The sequence below is a fragment of the Bacillus rossius genome, chromosome 6 (genome assembly GCF_032445375.1).
Source record: "Bacillus rossius redtenbacheri isolate Brsri chromosome 6, Brsri_v3, whole genome shotgun sequence".
NCBI classification, from domain to species: Eukaryota; Metazoa; Arthropoda; class Insecta; order Phasmatodea; family Bacillidae; genus Bacillus; species Bacillus rossius.
In genome coordinates this window covers 14,703,376-14,729,682 of record NC_086334.1, presented here as the reverse complement: position 1 = coordinate 14,729,682, position 26,307 = coordinate 14,703,376, and the positions used below count along the sequence as shown (strand labels likewise).

The 26,307-nt window shown below is 39.8% G+C and overlaps 3 protein-coding genes across 3 annotated transcripts in view; 2 read left to right on the top strand and 1 right to left on the bottom strand.

Moving 5' to 3' along the window:
* Nucleotides 1-9,721, top strand: part of LOC134532689 (organic cation transporter protein-like) — a 33,514-nt gene extending 23,793 nt beyond the window's left edge. The window contains exons 6-11 of the mRNA XM_063369395.1: nt 344-485; nt 1,112-1,298; nt 1,542-1,667; nt 4,156-4,346; nt 4,975-5,111; nt 7,019-9,721. Coding sequence (XP_063225465.1) covers nt 344-485; nt 1,112-1,298; nt 1,542-1,667; nt 4,156-4,346; nt 4,975-5,111; nt 7,019-7,088 — 853 coding nt within the window. The 3' untranslated portion in view covers nt 7,089-9,721. The remainder of the gene's footprint in view (nt 1-343; nt 486-1,111; nt 1,299-1,541; nt 1,668-4,155; nt 4,347-4,974; nt 5,112-7,018) is intronic.
* Nucleotides 9,722-13,252: 3,531 nt separating this feature from the next.
* Nucleotides 13,253-25,176, bottom strand: LOC134533390 (organic cation transporter protein-like). The gene is made up of 6 exons (XM_063370911.1): nt 25,070-25,176; nt 23,561-23,862; nt 20,816-20,941; nt 19,572-19,762; nt 16,963-17,099; nt 13,253-14,209 (listed from the first exon to the last, which is right to left on the bottom strand). The coding sequence occupies exons 1-6, from the start codon at nt 25,174-25,176 to the stop codon at nt 14,131-14,133; spliced, it is 942 nt and encodes a 313-aa protein (XP_063226981.1). The 3' UTR covers nt 13,253-14,130.
* A 54-nt stretch (nt 25,177-25,230) lies between these two features.
* Nucleotides 25,231-26,091, top strand: LOC134533389 (basic salivary proline-rich protein 2-like). The gene has a single exon (XM_063370910.1). It carries the CDS (start codon nt 25,231-25,233, stop codon nt 26,089-26,091), a length of 861 nt encoding a protein of 286 aa, XP_063226980.1.
* The last annotated feature ends 216 nt before the right edge of the window (nt 26,092-26,307 follow it).

The window sequence follows — 26,307 nt, the reverse complement described above, 5'->3', positions numbered from 1 at the left end:
TAACTGCAGTACGTCACGTTTTGTACAAATTAAATTCTTAGTTTACATTAGGATGTTACATGTTTTCTTACGTTCATTTGAATCCTAGTCTTTATTCCTCTATCCCACATTCAGTTCATAGAAATTACTTATTTTTTCTTGTATTTATATTATTTGTTTCCTCTTTAATTATTAGATAAAATTACCTATGATTTTTTTTTATAGAATTTACGGGTAATATTTACAAACGCGTGCAAAATTTTTGTTCATACATTATATGCAAGCCACTGATCTCTTACTAAGAGCCACTAAAAACAGATTAGTGGTTGTTGTATATTAATAACAGTCCTACATATCATTTCAGGACACTGCCAGAATCCCCTCGGTGGCTCCTTACCCGCGGCAGGGAGTCGGAGGCTATCGAGATTCTAGAAAAGGTGGCGAAGACCAATAAGATGGATGCAAGCCAGGTCCTGCCTGCAGTCAAGACATTCATCGCTGATAAGGTATGTGTCCTGTCTATGTGAAATCCAAATGTTACACTCTTTCAGGCTGGTTATGGTCCACGGAAATCTTTCGATGCTATACTGATACACATTTAGTGCAGATATGTATATGGAATTTTACGATCATTTATCTCACTCTTTCACATTATTATCACATAGTGAATTTATGATGTCTAAAATAAATTAAAATTGTTAACTTAAGTAAGTTATTAGCTTACTTTGTGTGTCTTTTTCACTTAGATTAAAGGTAAACTGAGTTTTCCCTGCTATGTGATTTTTTAATGGTAAGTTTTGCAATTTTCAGATGAATTACAAGTTTAATATTTAGGGCTCGGGATCACATGTCGTGTGGATTTCTATTTTCATTTTCTCATAATTACTATTAGTTTGGGGCTATGTTTGTAGATACTTATCTTGAATTTGTTGTTCTGTCACAAATATGTTCAACTGGTGAACAAAGTAATGCCATAAAAATGAAATCATCAACATGGTGTGTAAGCCGATATTTTATTCACAATTATATAAACATATTGGTAACCATTTTAATGTTTTGTTGTCCCAATGAATATTTTTTATCGATCTCACTGTTTTACTGGTAAAACTATGATCGCGTTTCTATGTTCCAGGAAAAGCAACAAGAGTCTTTAGGGGAAAATAAGGCTAGTGTGCTAGACCTTTTCCGAACACCCAACCTGCGACGTACGACGCTATGCCTCTACTTCAACTGGATGGTGTGCGGATTCTGCTTCTATGGACTAGCGCAGTATATGGGTCAAATTGGGGGGAACATCTTCATCAACGTTTTCGTGAATGGTTACTTTTCCGTTGATATCCTTTACTGTAGTGATCATTAGAATTTATAACTTTCGTTTTATGCATGCATTCTGACTAAATGGTATGTAATGAATTATTTAATTTATAGGGTTTCCGTAAGAATATTTATTACTTTCTCAAATACTTTACAAATCAATTTATATATATTTCATGAAGCTTAGTCTACAATTGGGCTTTCAAATTTGCAACTATAAAAACTTCCATTTTTTGTTGTTGTCACAGGTACGTTAGAACTGTCGGGTCTGCTGTGCATATACTTCATGGGGAAATTCGGTCGGCGGAACACCATGGTGGGGTCCCAAATGTTGGCAGCAGTTGCTTGCATTCTCATCACGGCAGTGCCTAGAGGTATTGTACTTCGTTGTCTTTATTAATCTCCTTAAAGGGAGACAATATCCTGCCTATTTTAGATACTATGCCACATGTTGTACTCGTTAAAGTCAGCTTTTGTGTACTGGTATGATTGTTATTAGAGTTGGAGTTAGCAGGTGGTTAGACCGTTGAAATATGTAAGAGATTAGAAGTTTATTGTCCTGCCATGCCAAAATTTTGAATAAATAAAGACAATTTTGGAGATTATATCCAAAGTCTTAACAATTCTACATGGCAAGGACTAATCCCCGTAAAGATATGCAAAATTCGCGTTATTTTCCGGTGCAAGCTTAGTTCACAAAAAACTCATTCCCAAAAAAAGTCACTCTCATGTGTTCATTGGCTCATAACACATTCCACTTTCTCTTTAAGGGCCGGTTGCACCGATAACTGTTCGGATCCGAGATCGTAAGATCTTTGTTTCAGTGTGATCTCAAGTCGAATCTAAGATCCAGTGTATATGTGTTGCACCAAAGTGAACTTACGAGTTCAGACATTCGATCTCACGATCTAAGTTTAGGTTGGTAAAGATCGATTGTAAAATGAAAGCAAGTTTTCTATTGGCTACTGAATTCCGTCTAGTCACAGAGAATTTTCTTTAGCATGTTTGAAGTTCTTGCTGTAAATGTTGGCATCGTGATATTTACATACAAGCCTATTTGTTTACTGATTACAAACTTGTGGCAGGTTGCGAGTTGACTGTAGAGGTGTAAAAGTAACGAAAAAAAGCGTACCCGTATGTATTCGTTACTATAACAATTAGTACTCGTTACTATCGTATCGTTACGTTACTCGTTACTTCTGATACCGCATAACAAGCTATGTTATGTTGCAGCAACGAATCGAGTCGTATTGCGTACGCGTACAGTATGACGTCGCGTAAATAATAATAAATAGAATATAAACAATTAACAATATTTGATAATTAACAGTTTTTGTTAACCAAGAAACAATTAAATCTGATTAGAGCGGTTTTATTATATTATCTCTTTAAAGATAAAAAACCGTGAAAATACGCGATAATAAAAAAAACAAAAACATACATATTTCTAATTTGTAAAAAATACTTTCTTATAAATAGTAAAAAACTTGGACGACGAATTCCCAAATTATACTTTACTTAATAAACAAACATCGTTCTTTGTAACGTAAATTCGTCGAATATGCGCGCGCATGCGTAAAACATACGAAAAATGCGAGTAACGAGATGCCGCCGTGTGTAAGGTTTCGTTACGTACTCGTTTCTAGATGGCTCACCCGTTACTCAGTACCGAATACATACGGTTTGCTACAGCTCTAGTTGACTGGGTGACACGCGAGTACACATGACGATGGAAAAGAAAATTTCAGTATCTAAAAACAGTTTTTTTCTCTGAAAAAGAAAAAAAATCATCCTTGTCGATTTGGTGCAAGAAAGACAGGATATTTTAGAGTATAAGAGAACTGATGGCGTGTTTTGTAAGCAGAAGGAAGAAGCTTGGCAAGAATTGGCATTATATTTTAAATAACATTATGATGACAATTACCGTACTTCGGGCATACATAAAAACATATCGGCCTAAATTTCCTGTAAACTATTGTAACCCATCAAAATATCAATTGTAAACAAACCAGTATCTATGCAAACACGACTACAAAACACAACAAACCAACGAAAAATACACAAGATCTCGGATCCAACTGCTCTGAACCATCAATTTCGGTGGTTCAAACAGAGGTTCACCTCAATCCTCTGTTAGAAGGTGAACTCGAATGGTGCAATACGTTTGTGTGACTATCCTGGTTCATTACCTCGTATGATCTCGGATCTACCAGCGATCTTCAATGGTGCAACCGGCCCTAAGTCATGCGTGAATCCATGCAAAAAAAAATTTAGGTGTTTTTCATTGGTTTTTAATGCTTCAGGGCATGTTAGATAACCCGTGACCACATAAGCAGGGCCATTCAAGGGTACAGACATTGGCAGGTCCATGAGTACCCTGCTGGTAGTTTGAGGGCATGGACCAACTCGCTCTTGCACTGTAAATGGAACAGAAACATTAATGTAAAATTACAGATATTTGTAAATTGGTGCATTGACAAGAAAACAAGTGCTCGCAGTGATACTGTGTACGGATTCTTACCCGGGCATGTATGCTTGGTGATGCCCCAGTACCTCCAATGGTTCAAGTTATATGTACACCGTTCCCTGAATAACTTTCCATTATTAACTGCGCATATTATTAAGCATAATATTAAAAAGCAATGTCCAATTATTGATTATTCGATTATCTTCCCGTTGTTTAAAAAAATTAACATATATAATTTCACGCACCATTTTCGTAAGAAATACTCAATATGATCTCTAAAATCCTTTTTCATATGCTTGTAGCATTACAAACTGTTTCTTGGGAATGTTTTCCAAAGGAATATTTTGTTAAAGTACATATATATGTTTTTTTTTCCTCTGTGTGCGCGCGATCAGGTCCAGGGGCGCCCGAGTGGCCCAGTGTGACCTTGGCGGCCGGGGGCATCGTCGGCGCGACGATCGCCTTCTTCGCCGTGTACCTGTTCAGCGGTGAGCTGCTGCCCACGGTGGTGCGCAACGCCGGCATGGGCTCCACGTCCATGTGCGCGCGCGTCGGCTCCATGCTGGCGCCCTTCGTGTCCTCGCTGGTGAGCGCCGGCCTCGACAGCGGCGCGTGTGCTTCCTTTCCGTCGATGGTGCTTCCGATTGTGTTTCAGTTTTTTGAACGTGCTTCCATGTTACAGAGTTAGTCTCTAGTTTGGGAGACCAATTCTATAGAATAGAATACCTCAACTTATGTATGGTTTGTTCAACATTATAGATACTTGGATTTGGAATTTCAGCAATTGAGTGTCTGATAATAAATTCCTTCCGGGATATATGACGCCCACTAACCTTTAGGCCGTCAATATCACTAACCTGACCAACTAAATCTACCATGAAATCAAAAATATTAACTCTGTCGAATCTAAATTTAAAATGCTAGTTTCTTTGGTCACGTTTTATTACAAGTATATGAATGCAACTCTCGTCTGGACCCTGTAGCTGGACCGACATTTGTATACTACTCTTTGAATATTTATAAAGATTGGCATTATTTTAAAGTATTCGACATTAAATTTCTTCCCCGAGTTTCGTATTATATGTTTATTTCCAACATGAACAAAATTATAACACATGAATTTGATCGTTACCGTGTTTAAGTGTTTACACATCACTGGCGAGTACTGAAGGACATGTTAACACATGTTGCAAGCCTCGCTGTGTTCTCGACAGAACCACGTGAGCACCTACATCCCTCCTCTGCTGTTCGGCTGCTTCCCGCTCGTGGCGGCCATCTTGTGCCTGCTGCTGCCGGAGACGACGGGCAGGGACCTGCCGGACACTCTGGAGGAGGGAGAGAACTTCAGGAGGCGAGTCCAGAGCTCGGCACATATCCTGTTGCTAAGTACCACATTTCGCCATCAATATTAGTGAAAGTCGTCTTTATCGTCACTGAAGGGGACGCACCACAACGCCGAAATACCACAACGCCGAACGTACAATGACGCCGAATGCCAAATTGACTACAACGCCGACAGCTAGAAAACTGCTGTGTACCACAACGCCGAAATACATTAACCCCTAAAAATGTCATTGCAAGACTGCCACAAAGGTTAGGTTAGGTAAGGTTAGCACACAAATTCATTCTGTTGTTTTTCATTTTGCTCCTGTGCTCCCCCCCCCCCCTCCTCCCCGCTGCAACATTTTTCCGCGTTACTGTATTTCGGCGTTGTGGTACACAGCCGTTTTCTAGCTGTCAGCGTTGCGGTCAATTTGGCATTCGGCGTTATGGTATTCGGCGTTATTGTACGTTCGGCGTTGTGGTAACGACCCGTCACTGAAAATTAAAACACATTGAGGCTAATAACAAGTACATATCAAGCCTAATTACGTTGATCAACTGCTTCCAAATTTCATGGCAACGTACTTAAAATGTGTACATAAAACAATTCTATATATATTGGTGTAAGTTAAAATATAAAACAGCAATTAAAACATCCAAAAAGTTTCTTAGTTCATGAGAAAATTCCACATATAAAAATAAAAAGTACAGCTAAACTTTTTTTTTTTAACTTGCAATATTTAAAGCCGATATTAGTTGCTAATAATATATACTTAAAAACATCAATATGCAATGTTAAAAGCCCATAATCATTAGGTATACTTATGCGTTTACTTGTGATGTTTTTTCTGGTATAGGCCTGTAGCCACGTCTGCATAGTATCAGCTTTAGACTATTTTTATTTACTTTGAAAAAATCCATAAATAACAAAATTCAATAAACTTTTACTTAGAATATAATATTTAATGTTGTTTTAATTAAAAGCCTAAATTAAAAATATATTGAAATAATTCTATATGTTTAATAGAAGATTATAATTAGGTAATTGAGGCGCATTTTAAATTAATTTTGTGTTTTAACTTCCATTTCAGTGATACCTATGTGATGTATTGACAATAATTTCGGTGTTTGGCGAATTTCGCTTTTCTTCAATTTCGCTGTTTGCTTTTATCACTATTCACCGTATGATCTTGCCTCTATCTAAGGATTCATACGAGCCATTGTTTGTAGTAAGAAAAAGAGAAAGAATAGAAATATATTTATGCTAATAGCAGTGTAAAATATTTTCTTTACCTGGGCTTTATTTATTTTCCCATACTTCAAAACTAATTAAGTTTCATCATTTATTTTTAATTAACCAAACAGCTCTTACTTTCATGCATTACACAGATAACATTTCTGTTATTTTAATATTTGAAAAATATGAGGTGCTCCAGAATATAAGTCCAGAACATTAGTGGTGCTTGTCAAGAACTGTGCTGAAGTTAGTTTACGACACGAAAAAAATAATAATAATTTCAATATTTCAGAAGTGAAATCCGTATGTTGCTAATTAACTCCAAGTTACAACATTTTTTTACTTAATTCACTGAGTTATAGAACCCCTTGTAAGACTAGCTGCAGTACCCGACGCCCGGGTTGAATATTGGGTGAAGGGACCTTTTTTTTTTTCGAAATAAGATGTACACAGTAATTGCTTCTTAATTTGAACGTCAGTTTTCCATGGCGATAGGTTGAACGGTGTAGAATCTGATGAGCAGCAGCGCCATCTAGCAGCAAGTTACAGCATAAAAAAGAAGAAAAAAACCACTCAGAGGTGCCAACTTTCATAGCGAACGGTTAAACGGTGTCGGAGTTCATCAACGTCATGCATATCAACATACAATATTGTGTAGGTATGTATGCAGGTGAACCACGGACGTGTGCTTGTTCCAGGAAACAAGATGGCGGCGCGGAGCGGGGACGCGCGAACGGCAACTGCGCGTCGGAGGACAGCGCGATGTGAGGTCGGCGTCACGTGAACCGGGGAACAGCTGCATCCGGCCGGCGAGCCTCGTGCCTTGGGGCTTCCGCGACCACGGTCGAGGACGGGTCGTTACCACAACGCCGAAATACCACAACGCCGAATGTCAAAATTGACCACAACGCCGACAGCTAGAAAACTGCTGTGTATCACAACGCCGATATAACAACTGAATGAATTTGTGTGTGTTTCTTAAAGGTACACTCTAAAAAAAAATTTGTACTTTTACAAGGGAATTTCTTGGAAACCCTGTTGCCAAGGATATTTCTTGCAAAACTACAAGGCAGAGCCTTGCAAAATCGCACATCGTACAAAGCTCTGCCTTGTAGTTTTACAAGAAATATCCTTGGCAGCAGGGTTTCCAAGGATTTTTCTTGTAAAATATACAAAAATTTCTTTCAGTGTACCTTAACGCCGAAATACCACAATCAAACCTAGCGTAATATAATCTAACCTAACTTAACCTAGCCTATCCTAGCCTAGCCTAACCTAACCTAGCCTAGTCTAACCTAACCTAGTCCAACCTAACCTTTGCGGCAGTCCTGCAATGACATTTTTCGGTGTTAGTGTATTTCGCCGTTGTGTTACACAGCAGTTTTCTAGCTGTCGGCGTTGTGGTCAATTTGGCATTTCGGCGTTGTGGTATTTCGGCGTTGTGGTGCGTCCCCGTCAAAGGACTACCTGCTGGCCTCTGTGGCTCCCAACGAGACACGCCGAAAAGGTCCGGACACAGAAGACACAGCAAGTGGCCACTCGCATCAAAGCCAACTGTTTTTCGATCACGTTTAAACATTTTTACCGTTCAGGCCGGTATCAAGTCGCACTATGCGTTTCTGCCGCTGCGGCTAAAAATTCTGCAGCGTTTTTGACGTGAAACCGTCTATTTGCTCGTTACAGTATTGTCGAACTCTCTTGTGTGAAAAAAAATACCGTCAGATTTGAATCGCTAATAACTACGACACTAACAATGCGTTCGTCAACGATGGTTGAGCCCAGAACGGTTACGTGATGTCTGTGTGTGTTTGTCGCGCAGTGTTTTGTTTTGCCTGTGACGTCATCGTACCAGCGAAGTCGCATGCACGCGATTGTTACGAATTAGCTTCGTGTAAAGTTACCAATTGTGCGTGTGGCGTGTAAACTCCTTTAGCTAAGGCTTTGATACGGGTGTCGTCGTGAAAAACTTGCGGAGCATTATTAGAACCCGAAAGGTAGACAGTAAAAATATTCGCCGGAATATTATTGAAAACCGGTATTAAATTGAAAATCACAAAATAATTTAAAATGTCGTCTCGTATGACTCGTAAATATGCTCTGAATTATAGAAAACTCGAGTTGTATTAAAAAGATTAATAATTAAATTACATATTAATAAAAAATATTATTTCGTCCCGACGTTTTCACGAAATGTTCATGACGCTAACCCAAACTGCTTCTTTATCTGCATTTCTTTTTGTTGAATTTCCGTGTGGTGTCTGATTGGGTAAGGTGAGATTTTTAACATATTAGCAATTTATGGGTATGACATGAGTTTTATGAGTTCGCCATGTCATAAAATCGTGGTCAACTCGTCAAACAAGAAAGTAGAAGCGATTATACAGAATGAGTCTACATTCGACCAACAAATCACTTCCAGATCGCGGACGAGAAGAAAGAAATGTTTCCAAAAAAGATTGAAAACTATGTGGTTTTAAAGAAACAATATTTTTAGGAATAAAATTCATGTGCCTATAAATATTTTTTTGTCAAAAACTTCTAACTTTTTTCTGACTAAAATTTAACCGTCAATAATACTTCAAAAAATATATACCGATAATTGGTTGAACACACAACATCGGTATACAACCACTTACTGACTGATACACACTTAATACAAATATTTTATGTTCAAAAGCAAAATTTTTAAAAATGTTTGTAATGTTTGTTTGAGCTTTATTTGTAACATGTTGGAATGATAATGCTACAGTTACTAAAAACTAAAACGCTACAAAACTAAAAAAAAAATTGCAAAACTCCGTTCCCCCGGAGAAACCCCCGGAATGGCCACCGCATGGGGAGCCCAAGAAAAGAAACGGGCTCCCCATTTGGAAGCCACCTGGAAGGTTTTTTTCTGTTCCACCCACCGTTTCTTTGGTAGCCTGACTTGTTACAAGGGAATGTATTCCTACCAGAGAAAATGCCACCATTTTGTCTGGGCAATCCGCCTTGGAGGAGCCGGGGCGCGAACCCGGGTCCTACAAGTCACAAGGCAGGCGCTCTACCCCAGAACCAGAGTGGTAGAGCGGATACTTGCAGTCTTCTTAACACTGACATGTTGTTATTCCACGAGTTTACTGTAGTTTCGTGTGTCATCAACACGTGCAGTAACATCTAACCTCGGTAACGAACAAATTTATGTGTTTTTATGTTGTTCGTTCAGCATGAATGATGTAATTTCATAAGAGTGAAACATAATTTAAATAACTAGTCTAGCAATTGTTTAGTTGATTTCCTGCAAACAAACTTACAGTTCTGCTGTACAATAATTTTGTAGAAATATAGACTAGTAAAAACATATGTAAGAGCTTGCACTGTCGAAATTTTGAAATAAATGTTAGATATTAAAAGAGTGTGTTCAGTTAAAATATGTGTGTGCTTACAAGCATGAAGTTATTGTACAAACATTTTATTTATTTGGTTTTAAAGTCACAGAACAGTTAACTTTTTTAAATCCCGTTTGGCGTTCTTTTGTTTTACAGTGCTTAACTTGCGCAGCTAATACTGGAAAGCTATTCAAACAACTGTTTGCAGATAACTAAATATTGGATGTACTGGGGCAACACGAAGCATAAACGGTAACACTATCTTGTAGTGATACAGTTATTTTTATGTAAATGTACAAATTAACAAGTTTAATGAAAAATTCTGTTCCATTTACAAAGAAAATTTACGGTGAAACTTAACAGACGCACAGGTGAACCCAGCGTTGTGAATAAACATTGATGACAGCTCAGACGAACACCGTAAGCAACAGTTGAGCGAAAAAACAGATATTTGAAAACCACAACGATGGTAGCGCAGACTAACACTCGATTCCTAAGAGAACAGTTGCGGCGTTTCGGGAAAGAGGCACAAACAGACTGAGTTTTGTCATGACATACAGTTTTATGAGTAATGGCGTATGTCCTTAACTACATCTTGAATTAATTTACCTATTATTTAAAATGTTGTTTGTCAGTGGAAATTTTATTTAATGAACTACACTGAATTTGTTGATATTCACATAGATACTGACATTCTTTAAACATATTTGTGTTCTGTTTGTTTTATGTGTATATTTGTTTCCACTTCTGTTAACAAAGCACAGGTTTTAGTGCAGAGAAGCTTATTCCAAAGAGGAACCTGTTTCTGTAACAATAAGTGTCAAGAGCGTAGCCAGATTTATTTAGACAAAGAATTTTATTTTACAAAAATTAGAATGGCAGGAATTTCAAAAACTACATAAGGGATCGTCAACTAACGAAAAAATGTATTTTCAAGCATTATCTTTGTAAAAGAGTTTCCGGAGGAGGGACTGGCTTCTGCCCTCCCTTTCCCCATGGTAAATGTGTAAAAAATGTCACATGTAGTTACCGGCACTAGTATACGATATACTCAAAAGACGTGAATTAAAATTTTGGAGACCGTAATTTTTGATAGTTTTACTTATAATATTAAATGACAATATTTTTTTCAATACATGTGAAGATAGCCTCAAACTATGCATTTGTCCTGCTATGCAATAGTCGTACACTCACGCCTGTAGCATAAGGAATCATTAAAAGGCAATCTGAAGATGAGAAAAGATACACTATCGAAGTTTATGGACCGAGTCGTAAGACACTATCTTCGTTTTCCAGAGAACATAGGTTCATATCCTGACTGGTAATTGTCATATCATTTTGACGTGAAACGTCTTAAAAATCACAGTGAAATATATGGGTACCAGAAAATGTCTGACGAAAAGGTCTATATCATCTTGCTTTAACATTTTCCTAACTATATAAACTTCGGCCTGAGATGCACTTAAGTATTCCTTACCTAGACCTCCCAAATACACTTAGTTTTAATTTAGGTTCGGAAAAAAAATTCTGTTCAGTGTAGCTCACGACTCAGATGTGATAATGCGGTGATTCACGTGATTGTGTTTAGAGAACTGACAACACTGGGCAATAAAGATTGTACGGTCACCAAAAAACATTTTTTCAATTATGCCTTCGGTATCTCATTTATCATATCACAGGCCAAAGTTAAACAGAATTTTCGTCGAATATTAATTGAAATTAATAGTAAGCTACCATTTAGTGTCTGTTTTGAATTAAAATTTTAGTAGCCTACGTAGTCAATTTCTCGTTTTATTGTTTTTATTTTAAACCAATACACTAAAAGCGACTCGGTGACACAGAAGTTTCACGTGAAACTAACGGCTGTGAGTCTCCATACAGCCCCACCGATTTTTTCCAGAAAATTGGTAAGATGGTTCCGTACTGTAGGTCATGGCTAATTTCTTTCACATTGTCGCTCTACTGTGGCGTTGTGTTTTGCCGTCTTCATTGACCACGCTATTAGGATTTTTACGGACAAGCAAGCATTTCAGAATAAGAAGAAAAATAATATTGGAAATAGGCTATTCCCCTGGTAAACATACATAAAAATGATTTCAAGGCTTTCATAAATTAATATTCTGAAATATTTTCACTTAACCAGCTCATTACAGTATTTCTAAATGATTTCTTAGTCATTGAGGCAGTTAATATATAGGTCTAATTTCACAACTACTAAATCAATAAAACTTAAACAGGAAACGTAAATCGTTCTCAAGTAACGTATAACAAATATTCCGTATTCACAGTTCACAGGTTGGAAATGCTGTGATTGTTTTTATCAATTCTTAATAGCAATTGTTTTTTTCTGTACATCTATATGTTATAATACTCTTCTAATGGTTTTCATAGCACATGCTAAAATCATAATGCTGGAATCACAATACCCTGTAACATCCCCAACATGACAACAACACCACAGCCATTAAGGAGTAAGGTATTAGTGAAGTCAGCCCACGAAAAGTGAACCCTAATAGTCCATAAGAAACATAATGTGGGTATTATTAATGATGTAGAGTAACGCAAAAATATATTTTTTTTGTGAAATCATTAATGCTTAATTAATTTTATTTTATTGTTCTTTTGATATACATTACATAAAATAATCTCAATTGAATTGCCACCTCAGTAGTATAGATGACTATAAACCTGATGGTGATAATAAGTCGTGGTATTTTTAACATATGATATAAATAATGCAATATTTTGCTTACTTAACCTACGGTTGTCAGGGAATTGTGATTTTCGGTCACTAGATTGCATTTCATTTCAACTAGTGGCCTGAAGTTAAAACATTAATTATAATCACAAGACTTTGTATGCTGCTTATTTATACAAATTCTTTCTAAGATAATAGACATAATTTACTCATGTCGTTCGAGTTTTAGGACTGTATGGTCTCGTTTTAACTTATGGTAGTTTTCCGTCGCCCCCAGGCGGAATTCTTTGATTATGGTAGTCTTCCAGTATGGCAGTCTTCCGTCGCTCCCCGTCAAAACAGGAGGAAAAGTGCCATAATTGAAAACTACCATATTTTTATTTTTACAGATCGCGATTGTAAGTATACAGTGCTCCTTCCTACATCCCATTTTTGGAAACATTTGTTTTTATTAGTGCGCGATCTGTTGAGTTGATTTATGACTGGAACTACAGAAAGTAACCATCAGAAGCGCCTTTTAGTTAACCTGAGAAACAGCTAGGGGGTTAACAGTGCTACCTAGCGACATATTCTATACACTACTTTGAGAGCAAAGCAGCTGTACTCATTCCATGGAGTGTATAAGGAAATATGGTAGAATTCCGCCTCGTCCTTCTAACTTATGGTAGAATTTCCGTTATGGTACTTTTCCGCATTTTTTGAAGAGGCCAGGTGGAATACTGACATTATGATAGTCTTCCGATATGGTAGTCTTCCGCTCCCCCAAAAATATTCTATAAATTATTTTGTGTTTAATCCTACGAATAAGAATATTTGAACATAAATATAATATTTGCTTTCAAAGGGGTCACACAAACACTTCATACTTACATAATTATTCAGTTTTATTTCAAAAAGAAATAAAAAAACATTATTTTTTTTTACAAAATATAAACTAAGGTTTTTGATGCAGATTGTCACTTACAGCACTTTTGATGTGTCGGAGGAACAAGTACTCAAACACGAGCGAAGGGAAACTTCACGCGTTCCAGGTTATATCATCTCAGAGAACGAACTCATTTGACAGTTTCTTTTCCGATGAGAACACTCCAGTCCTCGTTACGAGCGACTTCTGTAGACTACTGAACGGAATGTTTACAAATTGCAGACAGCTGCCAATTACGAGAGAACAATCGCTAGCACATGCATACATTTATTGAAGTTAAATGAGCCATCAGAATTTTTTTTTTCGCGAAAAAAAAAACATATCTTTGCACATCGGCAAGGAATTGGGTTCAACTTCGTTACAATCAAAATTAAAAATTAAAAATTTCTATCCACCTAGGAAAGGGGGCGTTCTCATTTTGACTTGAATTCGAGTATTAACATGGGGATAATTGCGCAATCACCAACTCCTTCACTCAGTAATTCAACACTGTTAAAAATCACAGTAAATTTCCTGACTTTTCAACGAAGAAGTCACATTAAATAAACTAAAAGATCTTCGTAATTTGAAATATTCGTAGAAACTACACTGGTTTTCAACTTCCGAGTTGTATGGTTTTTTTTTTTTCGTGAACAAAGGTGGACAAAAAATAATAATTTCTTAATGTACACTTGACCAGTTTTCGAATGTTCTGTTGATACACCAAGATAAGTGAACACAGCGTCCGTAATGTCACGAAGATAGCCGTAGATTGACGGAGGTCCCTGGATGACTGGCAGCGAGTGTGGCGAGACAGCAGCCAGCTGTGGTGGGGGCGGACAGTCAGCAGTCCCCCGCCGCCGGGGGCGGCCCCGCCGCCAGGGGCAGGTAGTTAGCGTTCCTCTCGTCGTCCTCGTTCCTCCTGCGGGGAGAACCACGTCAGCGCGCCATCTCCGCATGTTCGGCAACAAGGATGTGCGATTCTTGCCAAAACTGGCACTTTCAATGGTTTACTTTTGACTATTTACAACAAATCATTAATCAAATTGAAGGTAAGCTAACCTAGTTTTTTTTCTTACAAATGTACAATTCGTGCACCTTTAATTATACGGCACACATCCAACCTGAATTCAAATTCTTCCCACACTTTGGTTAACAAGTCCGGAGTAACGGGAGCAATAGCCTCTTCAATTCTGTGCCTCAACTCTGGCATATCGTTAGGTAGCGGCGGAACGTAGACGCGATCTTTTGTAAAGCCCCAAAGGTAAAAAAAAATCGCATGGCGTTACGTCAGGTGAACGTGGAGTCCAGGGAAAAAGAGCTCTGTCGTCTCGACCATTACCACCAATCCAACGGTCAGGGACTTCGACGTTCAACCACTCTCGTACAAAGGATTCCAATGGGGAGGGGCTCCATCCTGTTGCCAAATAAAGTTTACAGGTTCACCCTCTGCTAATTGGGGAAAAAGCTATTCTTTCGCTCTCCAAGCGAGAAAACAACAAAGCAGTACTCGTGCATGCGCTTATCTAAAACTGTGTGATTTACTTTTTAATTGTGATCCTTGAACCAATACTCTACAACGCTTACGGTTGATGGTATTAATTTTATGGCTGGGGCAGTATTTTATAGACATGCTGTATTAATATGTGTAGAACACAGAGGAAGCTAAAGATTTGCTCTGCTTAGTTATGGATACGCAAATTTCGCGGATTCACTTGGTAGCCAGCTAGAATTTATTCATACTCATGCGCCGTGCTCGTGATTTAACAGCAGTTATTCGGACACGCCCCTCCATGGCCATGAGTTAACTATACCCAGCTAGGAGGGAAGTAAGCTAATCAGGTAGTGCCGATTTACAAAAACAAAATTTTTCTCGCTTAGAAATCAGCCAATGTAAATGCAAACATTGGTAGAGCAAACATAAGGCTTTGAATTTCAGCTTGACGTCTAACGAATTCACAAAATTTCCGTGTCTCTAGCTATCGTCGAAAGAAAAGAAACAGAAATTTCAGTCAATAAAATCGAAAGAAAAAAAACACCAAAACTTAAATCAACTGGACGGGCGATAAAATGGTGTTGAAACAACAAGGCTAAAAATTATTGACAACAGGAAGACAGCTCTGTACGATAAAATGAAGGCGGAACAGACGAACACAGAGGCAAAAAACATGAACTAATGTACCCAAATGAAAAGACAACGAAGACCACACATGCGAACACTGCTCTGAAGGGTGCAGGCAGAAACTGTTTCATTGTAAGAAGTTTTTTATGTTTGTTATCTTGTCATCATTTGTGTCACATCGAATTTTCCGCATTCTAAAACCCAGTATGTGTTATTTTTGACGTTAACTAATATTTTTCCCCAGTTTTGTGTACATAGATTGTGTGACAAACACATGCTCTGCTATGGTATTGAAAACAAGTTTTACTTCAAACAAGTATTTAATACCTTAAAAATAAATTTAAAATTGGCAGCGTAAAACATTTCTTAAATTTTATTTTTTATTTAGGGCAGCTTAATTTTATTTAAAATTTGTGCATTTGAAGTAAAGATTTACAAAGATTTTATAGAATTAACTATCACTTTAATTTTAAGTATTTTTCTCCAGTGAGATCTTCGTACAGCCATCACACAATACGGGAATTTTTGATGAGTCTGACGCATAATGATATAACGTGCTTATTTGTGAATTTTAAGCTCTAAAATGGTCACAGCCTTGTTCCTTAGTATGAGAAAACTAGGTAGGAGAATCACAACTCTGACATCACTGGTTGACTTTTTCGAATCATCAATAATTTATGTGAGATTTAGTTATTAAGTAAAGAATTAAAGGGAATGTGTAGCGTTTCAAGGTTCGAATTCTCTCGTGTAAAATCTGTATGGATTAGTACATCTATAATGAAGAAACTTTTGTTGAGTGTAATTTGGGACTTGATTTATTAAAGGGGACTAGGAATGAATTATACTGATCAGTATATGCTTTGGGGGATATATCCATTCTCGTGTTTATTAAGATACTAGCCGTCAAAATACCGCAGGGTGTTGCATATTTTACCTGTCTCATGTAATTAAAATAATAGGATGACCAACTAGATTAAATTTCATTAGCGCCTAAATGTAAAGGATTCGGGAGACCTTGGTAAACGTTTGTGTTTTAATACAAAAATTTATGTTAACTTTGTGTGCCCATCCGTGTTTGAATGTATCAGTTCTTTCTTGAAGGAACTAGTTAATAGTACATTCCGTTTTGCGTGTTTGCAGTGTTTATAACTACCACTTGCAATAAGGCCAGTTTGTGTGTATGGCGTTAGATGGGCATTTATGTAGATTATAACGTGATTTTACGAGCCAAAGATGGTTAAGTATTGTGAAACAACTAGGTTAACCTAAAATTCTTTTAGGTCATCCACCTCCCTATTAAAATCCAAAATTTTAAAGTCATAAATATCAAGACATGAAAATACAACTTCAACGATATTGTATTAAAATGTATAAAGGAATAAAAGGCTCTAGATCCTGAACCCGAAGTTTTCGGTGTTAGTCTAGATAACTATTGTCAGAATCGTTAGTGACCGTTTCAGAGAGAGAGAAAAAAAGGAATTATGTTTAACCGGGGAGTAAAATCTTTATAGACTTCTATTTGACTTGCGTACTCCTTGAGCTGCGACACTCACTTGCCAACCTTCTCGCCGTCCTGAATGGAGTCGGGCAGTTGGCAGCCCTGCGTCTCGGGCAGCGGCAGCACCGTGGCGGCGCCCGCCAGCATGGACACCCCTAGCACCAGCATGGGCAGGTAGTCTCCGTGGGCGCCCTGCGAGCCAATCAGCATGCGTCCCTGTCTTACACCCACGCGTCAAACACGGGAAGCCTACAACTCACGTAGTTTCGGTTCCCTACCACGTTCGTGCAACTTCGGATTTCTCTCAAAAATTGAAATTTAAAAAATCGAATGGTTAGGTTAGGTTAGGTCAGTCACAACATGCTTGTTTCCATTGGAAACTTCTGATTTAGCGGCTGAAGTGGCGTTAATACCAAAACGCAAAACTTCGGAAATCTTCGGAAATTCTTGCAGGGAGCCGAAACTACGTGAGTTGTAGGCTTCCCCGTCAAACACTGACATGCACTTGCAGGCTTCAACAGTCAATTTATTTACTTTGAATATAATATGCATGTTTAGAAATTTTTGAGCATATTTAACCGTCCAAATAATTGTTTCTTTAATTTATGGACAAAAATAAGATCTAAATAAATTGCAAAGCTCAAACTTTACGCGTTTCCAATAAGCTTTATTGGATGGGCCGGCATCTTTAGTTGAGAAAGGAGAAAGCACCTTTAGTGTAAAAAGCTGATTACTTTATTCCCCAACCTGAAGATGCTTGCTGCAAGGTAGAGCGAAACGTCAGTAAACACCGCCACTGCGATGTGGACTGACCTCGAAAGTAAGTAAAGTTTTATCAGACAGTGTTAGTAAATGGCTGTTTTAACACGTATTTGAATTTTTTCATAACCAATACTCAAAACTTTTACCACTTCTTCACGAAAGTTACACAGGAAATACGTACATCAAATCTTAGTTGGTTCACGTTAGAAATTCTTAACATTACTTTCGACGCCCTTCCGCAATAACACTGAATTACACTGAAAATGCCTGAATACGTGTTTACAAGAGCCAAGGAAACTATATAAATATAAGAAACTAGTTTAATTTGGCATAAAATTTTTGGAATTTTGTCTAATGTTCTGTTAAAGATACATACATTGATGGGGGAAAGGAAAATTATAAATTTAACCACATGTCAATAACAATTTCACATTATAAATATCTTTCCACGTATAACTACGCGATTCCACCGGAAGCTGTTATAAAACTGACCCGAGGATAAATTTACCAGGCGAGAATATAAAAATTTCTTAAGGCGGATTAGCTAAACCCTCGTCGAAACTTGACCTCCGAGTTGGCTTGAGCTGAGCTTGGAAGCCTTCTTTTCACAGACGAGAGAGCCAAACGTCCTATCGTGCATCTTAAGGTTTTTTTTTTGTTCATTGTAAATAATATTAAAAATTCGTAAATACTTTTATTTTGTGCTACAAAAATTCCTCTATTTAATACAACTTGCGGAGATACGAAATTCCAACACGTTTACGAGGAATCGCCGTTTATACATTAACATATAACTGTACATTTTTCGTTGGCCCTGTGTCCATGAATGTTTATTTTGGACAACTCATAATAACTAATGGTCAATTAGGTTAGGTTAGCTACATTATAAATACTTTAAAACATTGTGGACGGTTCATTTGGTTAGAATAGCTACATTAAAGATACTGTGAAATCATGTAAACGGTTTCCTATCCCTGGATAGCTACTACATATTAAAAAGTTATTTGCTAAGCAACCATAAAATGATTTTACAGTATTTTTAATGTAGCTATACTAACCTAATATAACCAACCATCCACAATGTTTTAAAGTATTTATAATGTAGCTAACCTACTGAATAATTTTTTTAAATTACTTCTTGCAAATTTTAAGAATGACGTCTTGTAAGTTAAACCCGCGCATTTGGAGAATAAATGCCCGTGAATTTTTTTTTTCACCCAAATAAATACACCTGTTGTGGTACGGAAAAAAAAAGCGTGGATGAACTTCGGGGAACTTCGGGTGTGGCTCTCTCGTCTGTGAAATGATGGCTTCCCGAGCTGAGCCAGGAGAGGGCCGCCACAGAGGACGGCCACCAAAGAAGAGGGCCTCCATAGAGGAAGGCCTCCACGGAGGAGGGCCTCCATAGAGGAGAGCCTCTACAGAGGAGGGCCTCCATAGAGGAGAGCCTCTATAGAGGAGAGCCTCCATAGAGGAGCGCCTCTACAGAGGAAGGCCTCCACGGAGGAGGGCCTCCATAGAGGAGAGCCTCCATAGAGAAGAGCCTCTACAGAGGAGGGCCTCCATAGAGGATAGCCTCTATAGAGGAGAGCCTCCATAGAGGAGGGCCTCCATAGAGGAGAGCCTCTACAGAGGAGGGCCTCCATAGAGGAGAGCCTCCATAGAGGAGCGCCTCTACAGAGGAAGGCCTCCATGGAGGAGGGCCTCCATAGAGGAGAGCCTCCATAGAGGAGAGCCTCTACAGAGGAGGGCCTCCATAGAGGAGAGCCTCTATAGAGGAGAGCCTCCATAGAGGAGCGCCTCCACAGAGGAGCGCCTCCATAGAGGAGAGCCTTTACAGAGGAGGGCCTCCACAGAGGAGGGCCTCCACAGAGGAGGGCCTCCACAGAGTGTAGGGCGCACCAGAGACTTGACGAAGGGCGCCAGCACGCTGCCCAGCCGGCTGAACATGGAGGCGGCGCCCATGCCGGCGTTGCGCACCACGGTGGGGAACAGCTCTCCCGACAGCAGGTACACGGCGGGGAACAGCACCGACATGCTGGTCAGAGCCAGCGCCGACAGCGCGACCAGCGGCCAGTCGCCGCGGAACTCTCCTGCGCACGCAGACAACCCCGTCACTCCATCCCAGCACCGTTCCCTCGGTACCAACTAAGCACGTTGATAATCATAGTATAGTCAAATTGTTGAAAATTTGATTATTTTGTCCGTGCTTGAAAAAAATTATCATCAATATTCGTAATAAATACTCAGTATTATATCGAAAAACTTATTTCATATATGCAGAAATTAACCATACTATTGTGCTGTACAAATTTACAATATATTTCTTTTAATATTACAAAATATTTCCAGACAACTGGTTTCCAAAGAAATCTTTTGTAAAAGTACAAATTTTTTTTTCTGTGCATCTAGCTCTAAACGATAGCTATTAAAACGCTTTCATGGAGGGAGGAGAGTCTTTGATGTCATGAAATAATAAAAATTACGAAAAAAAAATTGGACTGTATTTTGTGATCACTGGATACGCCCTTGGACCCAATCACATACAATCAATTTTATCTCTTATCAGTGCTGGTCAACAGGATATTGCCGTGCTGTTGGATAAAGCTACAGCGGCATGGAAAAAAAAAGCAATTGATAATCTGAATTTAAAAAAATTATTGAATAATAAAAAATTGTACCTACGATGGCTATAATCGTGAATATCTTGAAGGAGTAGCCTCAGCGGTTTTTAATAGTGGTTGTTGTCCAGCATTTTGGGTTAGAATATATAGATGGCCCCATCAAAATATGAATATTGCGGAAATTTCGTTCTGACCCGGAGTTAGGAATACGAAACTTCAGATTAGATTGAAGTGGGCTGGAGTTATGTCGGACCTACGACCATCGCTACATGGCCGTAACACGTTGTCAAACGAAGAAATCATTTAACTCAATTTAATGCTGAAAAAACAATGAACTAATATAGAGTGGTATGGTTAATCATTTTTATACACAAACGTATGTATTATTAATACTGTTATTGAACCTTACTGCGTTTCATTAAACTCTTTTGTATATGTATTATAACATACCGATGATGTTTTTTGATGACGGTTTCATTTGAATTCCTTATTTAAATACCTTTATCTTGAAATAACTCTTACCTTTAGGAACAATTGTCACCAGAAGACACGCGATACCCGCTGTTAACTGCGAGATTATGATCGCTCTTCTCCTACCGAACCTCACGAAGTACAGTGAAAGTAGAATGCCAGGTAGTCCAATTACTCCTACAAAAAATATACGATTGCATTAATAACAAACAAAAATCGCATACACGTGTACAACTGAATGAAGTAACATTGTATCTTACTTAAACTAAGAGAACTTGAAGTTTAACTCAGAAAATCACAACCATCATGTTTGAACTTATAACTACACTTCTACACAAAAAAAGTATGTGAACTCTGAACACAAAAGTTATTCTACCAGGATAACTTCAATATTTCCCACTCGATCTCAGGGCCACCACTGAGATTTCTCCCCAACGGAAGCTCAAATATGGTATTCTTCATTCCCGCTTTTTATCTGCGGATTTTTTTAAATTGCCATTTATAAAAATTTTGAGATGGTAAATATATATTTGCGTGTAATTTTAAGGTCTAACGACAAACAAATTAAATAATAACTCAATTAATACTATCCGTTATTCACACAATTTCGGTTCATAAAGCCATAAACGGTAATCGTTCCTTATTGCGTATACAGTTTGTATCAATTATATCATTCATATTTTCAAAACGCATTCATTCAACTACTTGCTTTATTTTAATATTTTAAAACAAAAATGTTCCGCAAATATATTTCCATAATATATTTTGGTAGTTATACAGCTTTGTATTACAAGTGAATCCAATTATTTTTTATTTTAACATTTAATGTAAGAATGAAACTAGATACGCAATAAGAAACAACTAGCCCATAAACTAAGCGTACACCTCTGCAATGGTGGTGCCACGAATTAAGTGCCTAAGGAGGTTCGCAGACTTCAATTGGCGATTGTCAGAACAGGCTTGGCTTGTGTGGGTTTCAGTCTTGTCAAAGTTGAAGAAATAATCGTTATAGTTTCTGTCACCTCCAGGGTAGCAGTTCCCTGCTGCAGTGAGAAGTTGCCCCCAAAGAAGGATTCATAAGTCAGTAAATCTCAAATTCAGGGATACGTATTTTTTTTTACAGTTATTCTCAAAAAACTCTATTTTATCTAGTGTGGGTTGCATTCGAAAAGAAAGGGCACCAGCTAGCTCCTGTGCTCGCTACGCACTGCTACCCTGAAGATGGGTGCCGTAAGCACTTATTTTTGGGGGAAACGAACATAAAAATATTTTTTCTAAATATTTCAAGTCCATAGCCAACCTTAAATTTTCTGTCAAAGTATGGCATAAACGTGAAGCGTTACTTAGGCATATTAATCTAGCAAAATTTGCTCAAACCTTAGGCGTGCCTACACGGGGGGGCCAGGTGGGCCATGGCCCCCCCTAATGTAATCACTCAGATCGGCAGTTTCTCTAATGCGTTCGTTAATATTCGTATATTCCTGCCACTGTGACACTGCACGCAAGTTCGGTGCCTTGTGTGTAGAGGCGCCACCGGGGCACTTGCAGCGTGTGTGTTGACCCTTATCGCTCCCCGACTTATGTGGCTCAAGCGAGCATAATCCTCCAGCCAGACGGCGCCCTTAACATTAAAATATAGATTAGAACATATATTGAGAATAAACATTTAGTATTTACTTACACAATATGGTAAAATTCATGTGATATCTTGAACGAATCTCCTTAATGAGCGTAAATAGAAAAAAAAATTAACTGTCAGTGTTTGTAATCAATTGAATGCCCTACATACTCTCCAATTAATCATAAACTCCCAACTTTCAGTAGTATTAATTTAAATATATCAGAAATTTATTATTTAGTTGAGTGTCGTCTGTGTCATCTAGAATTTTGATTTAATTTTTTGTACGATTATGTATGTATTTCAAAGCAAATATATATATATATATATATATATATATATATATATATATATATATATATATATTTTAAGAGGTTTGTTAAAGTTCTGTTGTCTGAATTTCTGTGTTTGCATTTACTAAAAAGAAGTTCATTTCAAGGTAGATCTGGACCAAGCTATTGGAAAATTCGAAGGGGAAAAATGTGTAAGTACCCTTTAAACATTGTCTATGGAAAAAAACATATTTTCAAGATTGTTAAAATTATACGGATATAAATATTAACTAGTAAAACTATCTCGTTGATACTGCACAAAAATATAAACAAGTCAATGAGTGAATGTATTTAGGCTATTTAACATTCTAAATTCAGCTTCTGATTTAAAATTTTAGCAGCCCCCCCCCCCCTAATGGAAATGTCTGGGCACGCCTATGGCTCAAACTTATTACTTATTTCTATATTTATAAGTGTAGGAAATACAATTACTTTGTGTGAGCAAAGAAACAAATTCAGTTAATGTTTAAAGTAACAAGAGTAACTTGTAATGTAACATCTACTTAATAAAACTCTGTAGGTGAGCACTAATAATGTATGATTTTTTTTTTAAAAAAAAATCATACCCAAAGGAGGGTTGAACAGGGAATGAAAGTTTGTCATTTTTGAAGTTAGAGCTGTGGAAATTGTTGTTTAGACTTCCGTTTGTGAATAAAAGTCAATAACTGTATCGGTGTTTTCTGGTGATTCATCAAAAAAGTGAGGATAAAATACTTTCCCATCGGGCAGACGGCTAATCATTAACATGAATAGTTACAAAAATTCTAGCTTGAGGACGTGTATCCTAGTTGTTGGCCCTAGAGGGAGGGTGGCGTGGCCCGAAGATGTTGTCCGGCGGGGGCCCACCTGACAGGGTGACGGTGACGAAGATGTCGTCGCCTAAGCGGCCCATGACCTGCGACAGGCCGAAGAAGTTGAGGCCCGCCAGGAACCAGCAGCAGAAGAGGCAGATGCTGTTGCGGCGCAGGTTGGGGGTGCTCACGAGGTTGCGGAAGCCGGCCTGGTTGGGGCGGGAGGATGGGGGCGGGCCGTCCGCGCCGGGGGCGGGGAGGGGCAGGCGGTTGCGCCTGGCCGCCGCCTCCAGCACGCGCGCCGCCTCCCGCGTCCTGCCCACCGCCAGCAGCCAGCGCGGGGACTCGGGCAGCAGCCTGCAAGCGTTGTCAGCACGAGCTTAGCCGAGCACCAGGTCTGTGCGAGTACCAGCTTCTCCGCGCGAGCCGAACATCGAACCAAGTGTTGGTTTTCAATATTCGCTTAAATGTTCTCAGCAATGCTATATTACACTCGGAAGTACATAGCTTGGCTTCTGGGTTGTAGCCGCGTCGCTCAAATGTTCTCAGCAGTTCTATATTACACTCGGAATTAACTCGGCTTCTGGGTTTTTAGCCGCGACATTTGGCGAATAATGCACCGAACGTTTCGGTCGACATTGCAGTCGCCATCATCAAGGAGCAGTTACATACCAGTAGGTCCTTAGCGAATAATTCACCGACGTTTCGGTCGACATTGCAGTCGCCATCATCAGGGAGCAGTTACCTACCAGTAGGTCCTTGACGAATAATTCACCGACGTTTCGGTCGAAATTGCAGTCGCCATCATCAGGAAGCAGTTTACCTACTTTCAGTAGGTACATACTTTCAGTAGGTAACTGCTCCCTGGTGATGGCGACTGCAATGTCGACCGAAACGTCGCGTCGGTGCATTATTCGCCAAGGACGCGGCTACAACACAGAAGCCAAGCTACTTCAGAAAAATGGCCGTGAAAGCCTGCGAACATTGTATTACACTCGTTTTATAAAATACTGGATTGAAGTAAAATTAAAAATATTCCAAACGTTCGTAATGTTTGAACTGATTAAGTGATAAACCAATTGGGCCATATACATTTATAACACCTTTCAATAAAAATTAAAAACCAACCGTGGAGGAAACCCACCACCAGAAGCAGAGGAAGGTCAACTGCTCCACGGAGGTGCCATGCCTGGAGGGGACTCACCACCAGTAACACAGGAAGACCAACTGCTCCACGGAGGTGCCATGCCTGGAGGGAACTCACCACCAGTAACACAGGAAGTCCAACTGCTCCACGGAGGTGCCATGTCTGGAGGGGACCCACTACCAGTAACAGAGGAAGGCCAACTGCTCCACGGAGGTGCCATGTCTGGAGGGGACCCACCACCAGTAACACAGGAAGACCAACTGCTCCACGGAGGTGCCATGCCTGGAGGGGACTCACCACCAGTAACACAGGAAGACCAACTGCTCCACGGAGGTGCCATGCCTGGAGGGAACTCACCACCAGTAACACAGGAAGACCAACTGCTCCACGGAGGTGCCATGCATGGAGGGGACTCACCACCAGTAACACAGGAAGACCAACTGCTCCACGGAGGTGCCATGTCTGGAGGGGACCCACCACCAGTAGCAGAGGAAGGCCAACTGCTCCACGGAGGTGCCATGCATGGAGGGGACTCACCACCAGTAACACAGGAAGACCAACTGCTCCACGGAGGTGCCATGTCTGGAGGGGACCCACCACCAGTAGCAGAGGAAGGCCAACTGCTCCACGGAGGTGCCATGCATGGAGGGGACTCACCACCAGTAACACAGGAAGACCAACTGCTCCACGGAGGTGCCATTTCTGGAGGGGACCCACCACCAGTAGCAGAGGAAGGCCAACTGCTCCACGGAGGTGCCATGCATGGAGGGGACTCACCACCAGTAACACAGGAAGACCAACTGCTCCACGGAGGTGCCATGTCTGGAGGGGACCCACCACCAGTAGCAGAGGAAGGCCAACTGCTCCACGGAGGTGCCATGCATGGAGGGGACTCACCACCAGTAACACAGGAAGACCAACTGCTCCACGGAGGTGCCATGTCTGGAGGGGACCCACCACCAGTAGCAGAGGAAGGCCAACTGCTCCACGGAGGTGCCATGCATGGAGGGGACTCACCACCAGTAACACAGGAAGACCAACTGCTCCACGGAGGTGCCATGTCTGGAGGGGACCCACCACCAGTAGCAGAGGAAGGCCAACTGCTCCACGGAGGTGCCATGCATGGAGGGGACTCACCACCAGTAACACAGGAAGACCAACTGCTCCACGGAGGTGCCATGTCTGGAGGGGACCCACCACCAGTAGCAGAGGAAGGCCAACTGCTCCACGGAGGTGCCATGCATGGAGGGGACTCACCACCAGTAACACAGGAAGACCAACTGCTCCACGGAGGTGCCATGTCTGGAGGGGACCTACCACCAGTAGCAGAGGAAGGCCAACTGCTCCACGGAGGTGCCATGCCTGGAGGGGACTCACCACCAGTAACACAGGAAGACCAACTGCTCCACGGAGGTGCCATGTCTGGAGGGGACCCATAACCAGTAACAGAGGAAGGCCAACTGCTCCACGGAGGTGCCATGCATGGAGGGGACTCACCACCAGTAACACAGGAAGACCAACTGCTCCACGGAGGTGCCATGCCTGGAGGGGACCCACCACCAGTAACACAGGAAGTCCAACTGCTCCACGGAGGTGCCATGTCTGGAGGGGACCCACCACCAGTAACAGAGAAAGGCCAACTGCTCCACGGAGGT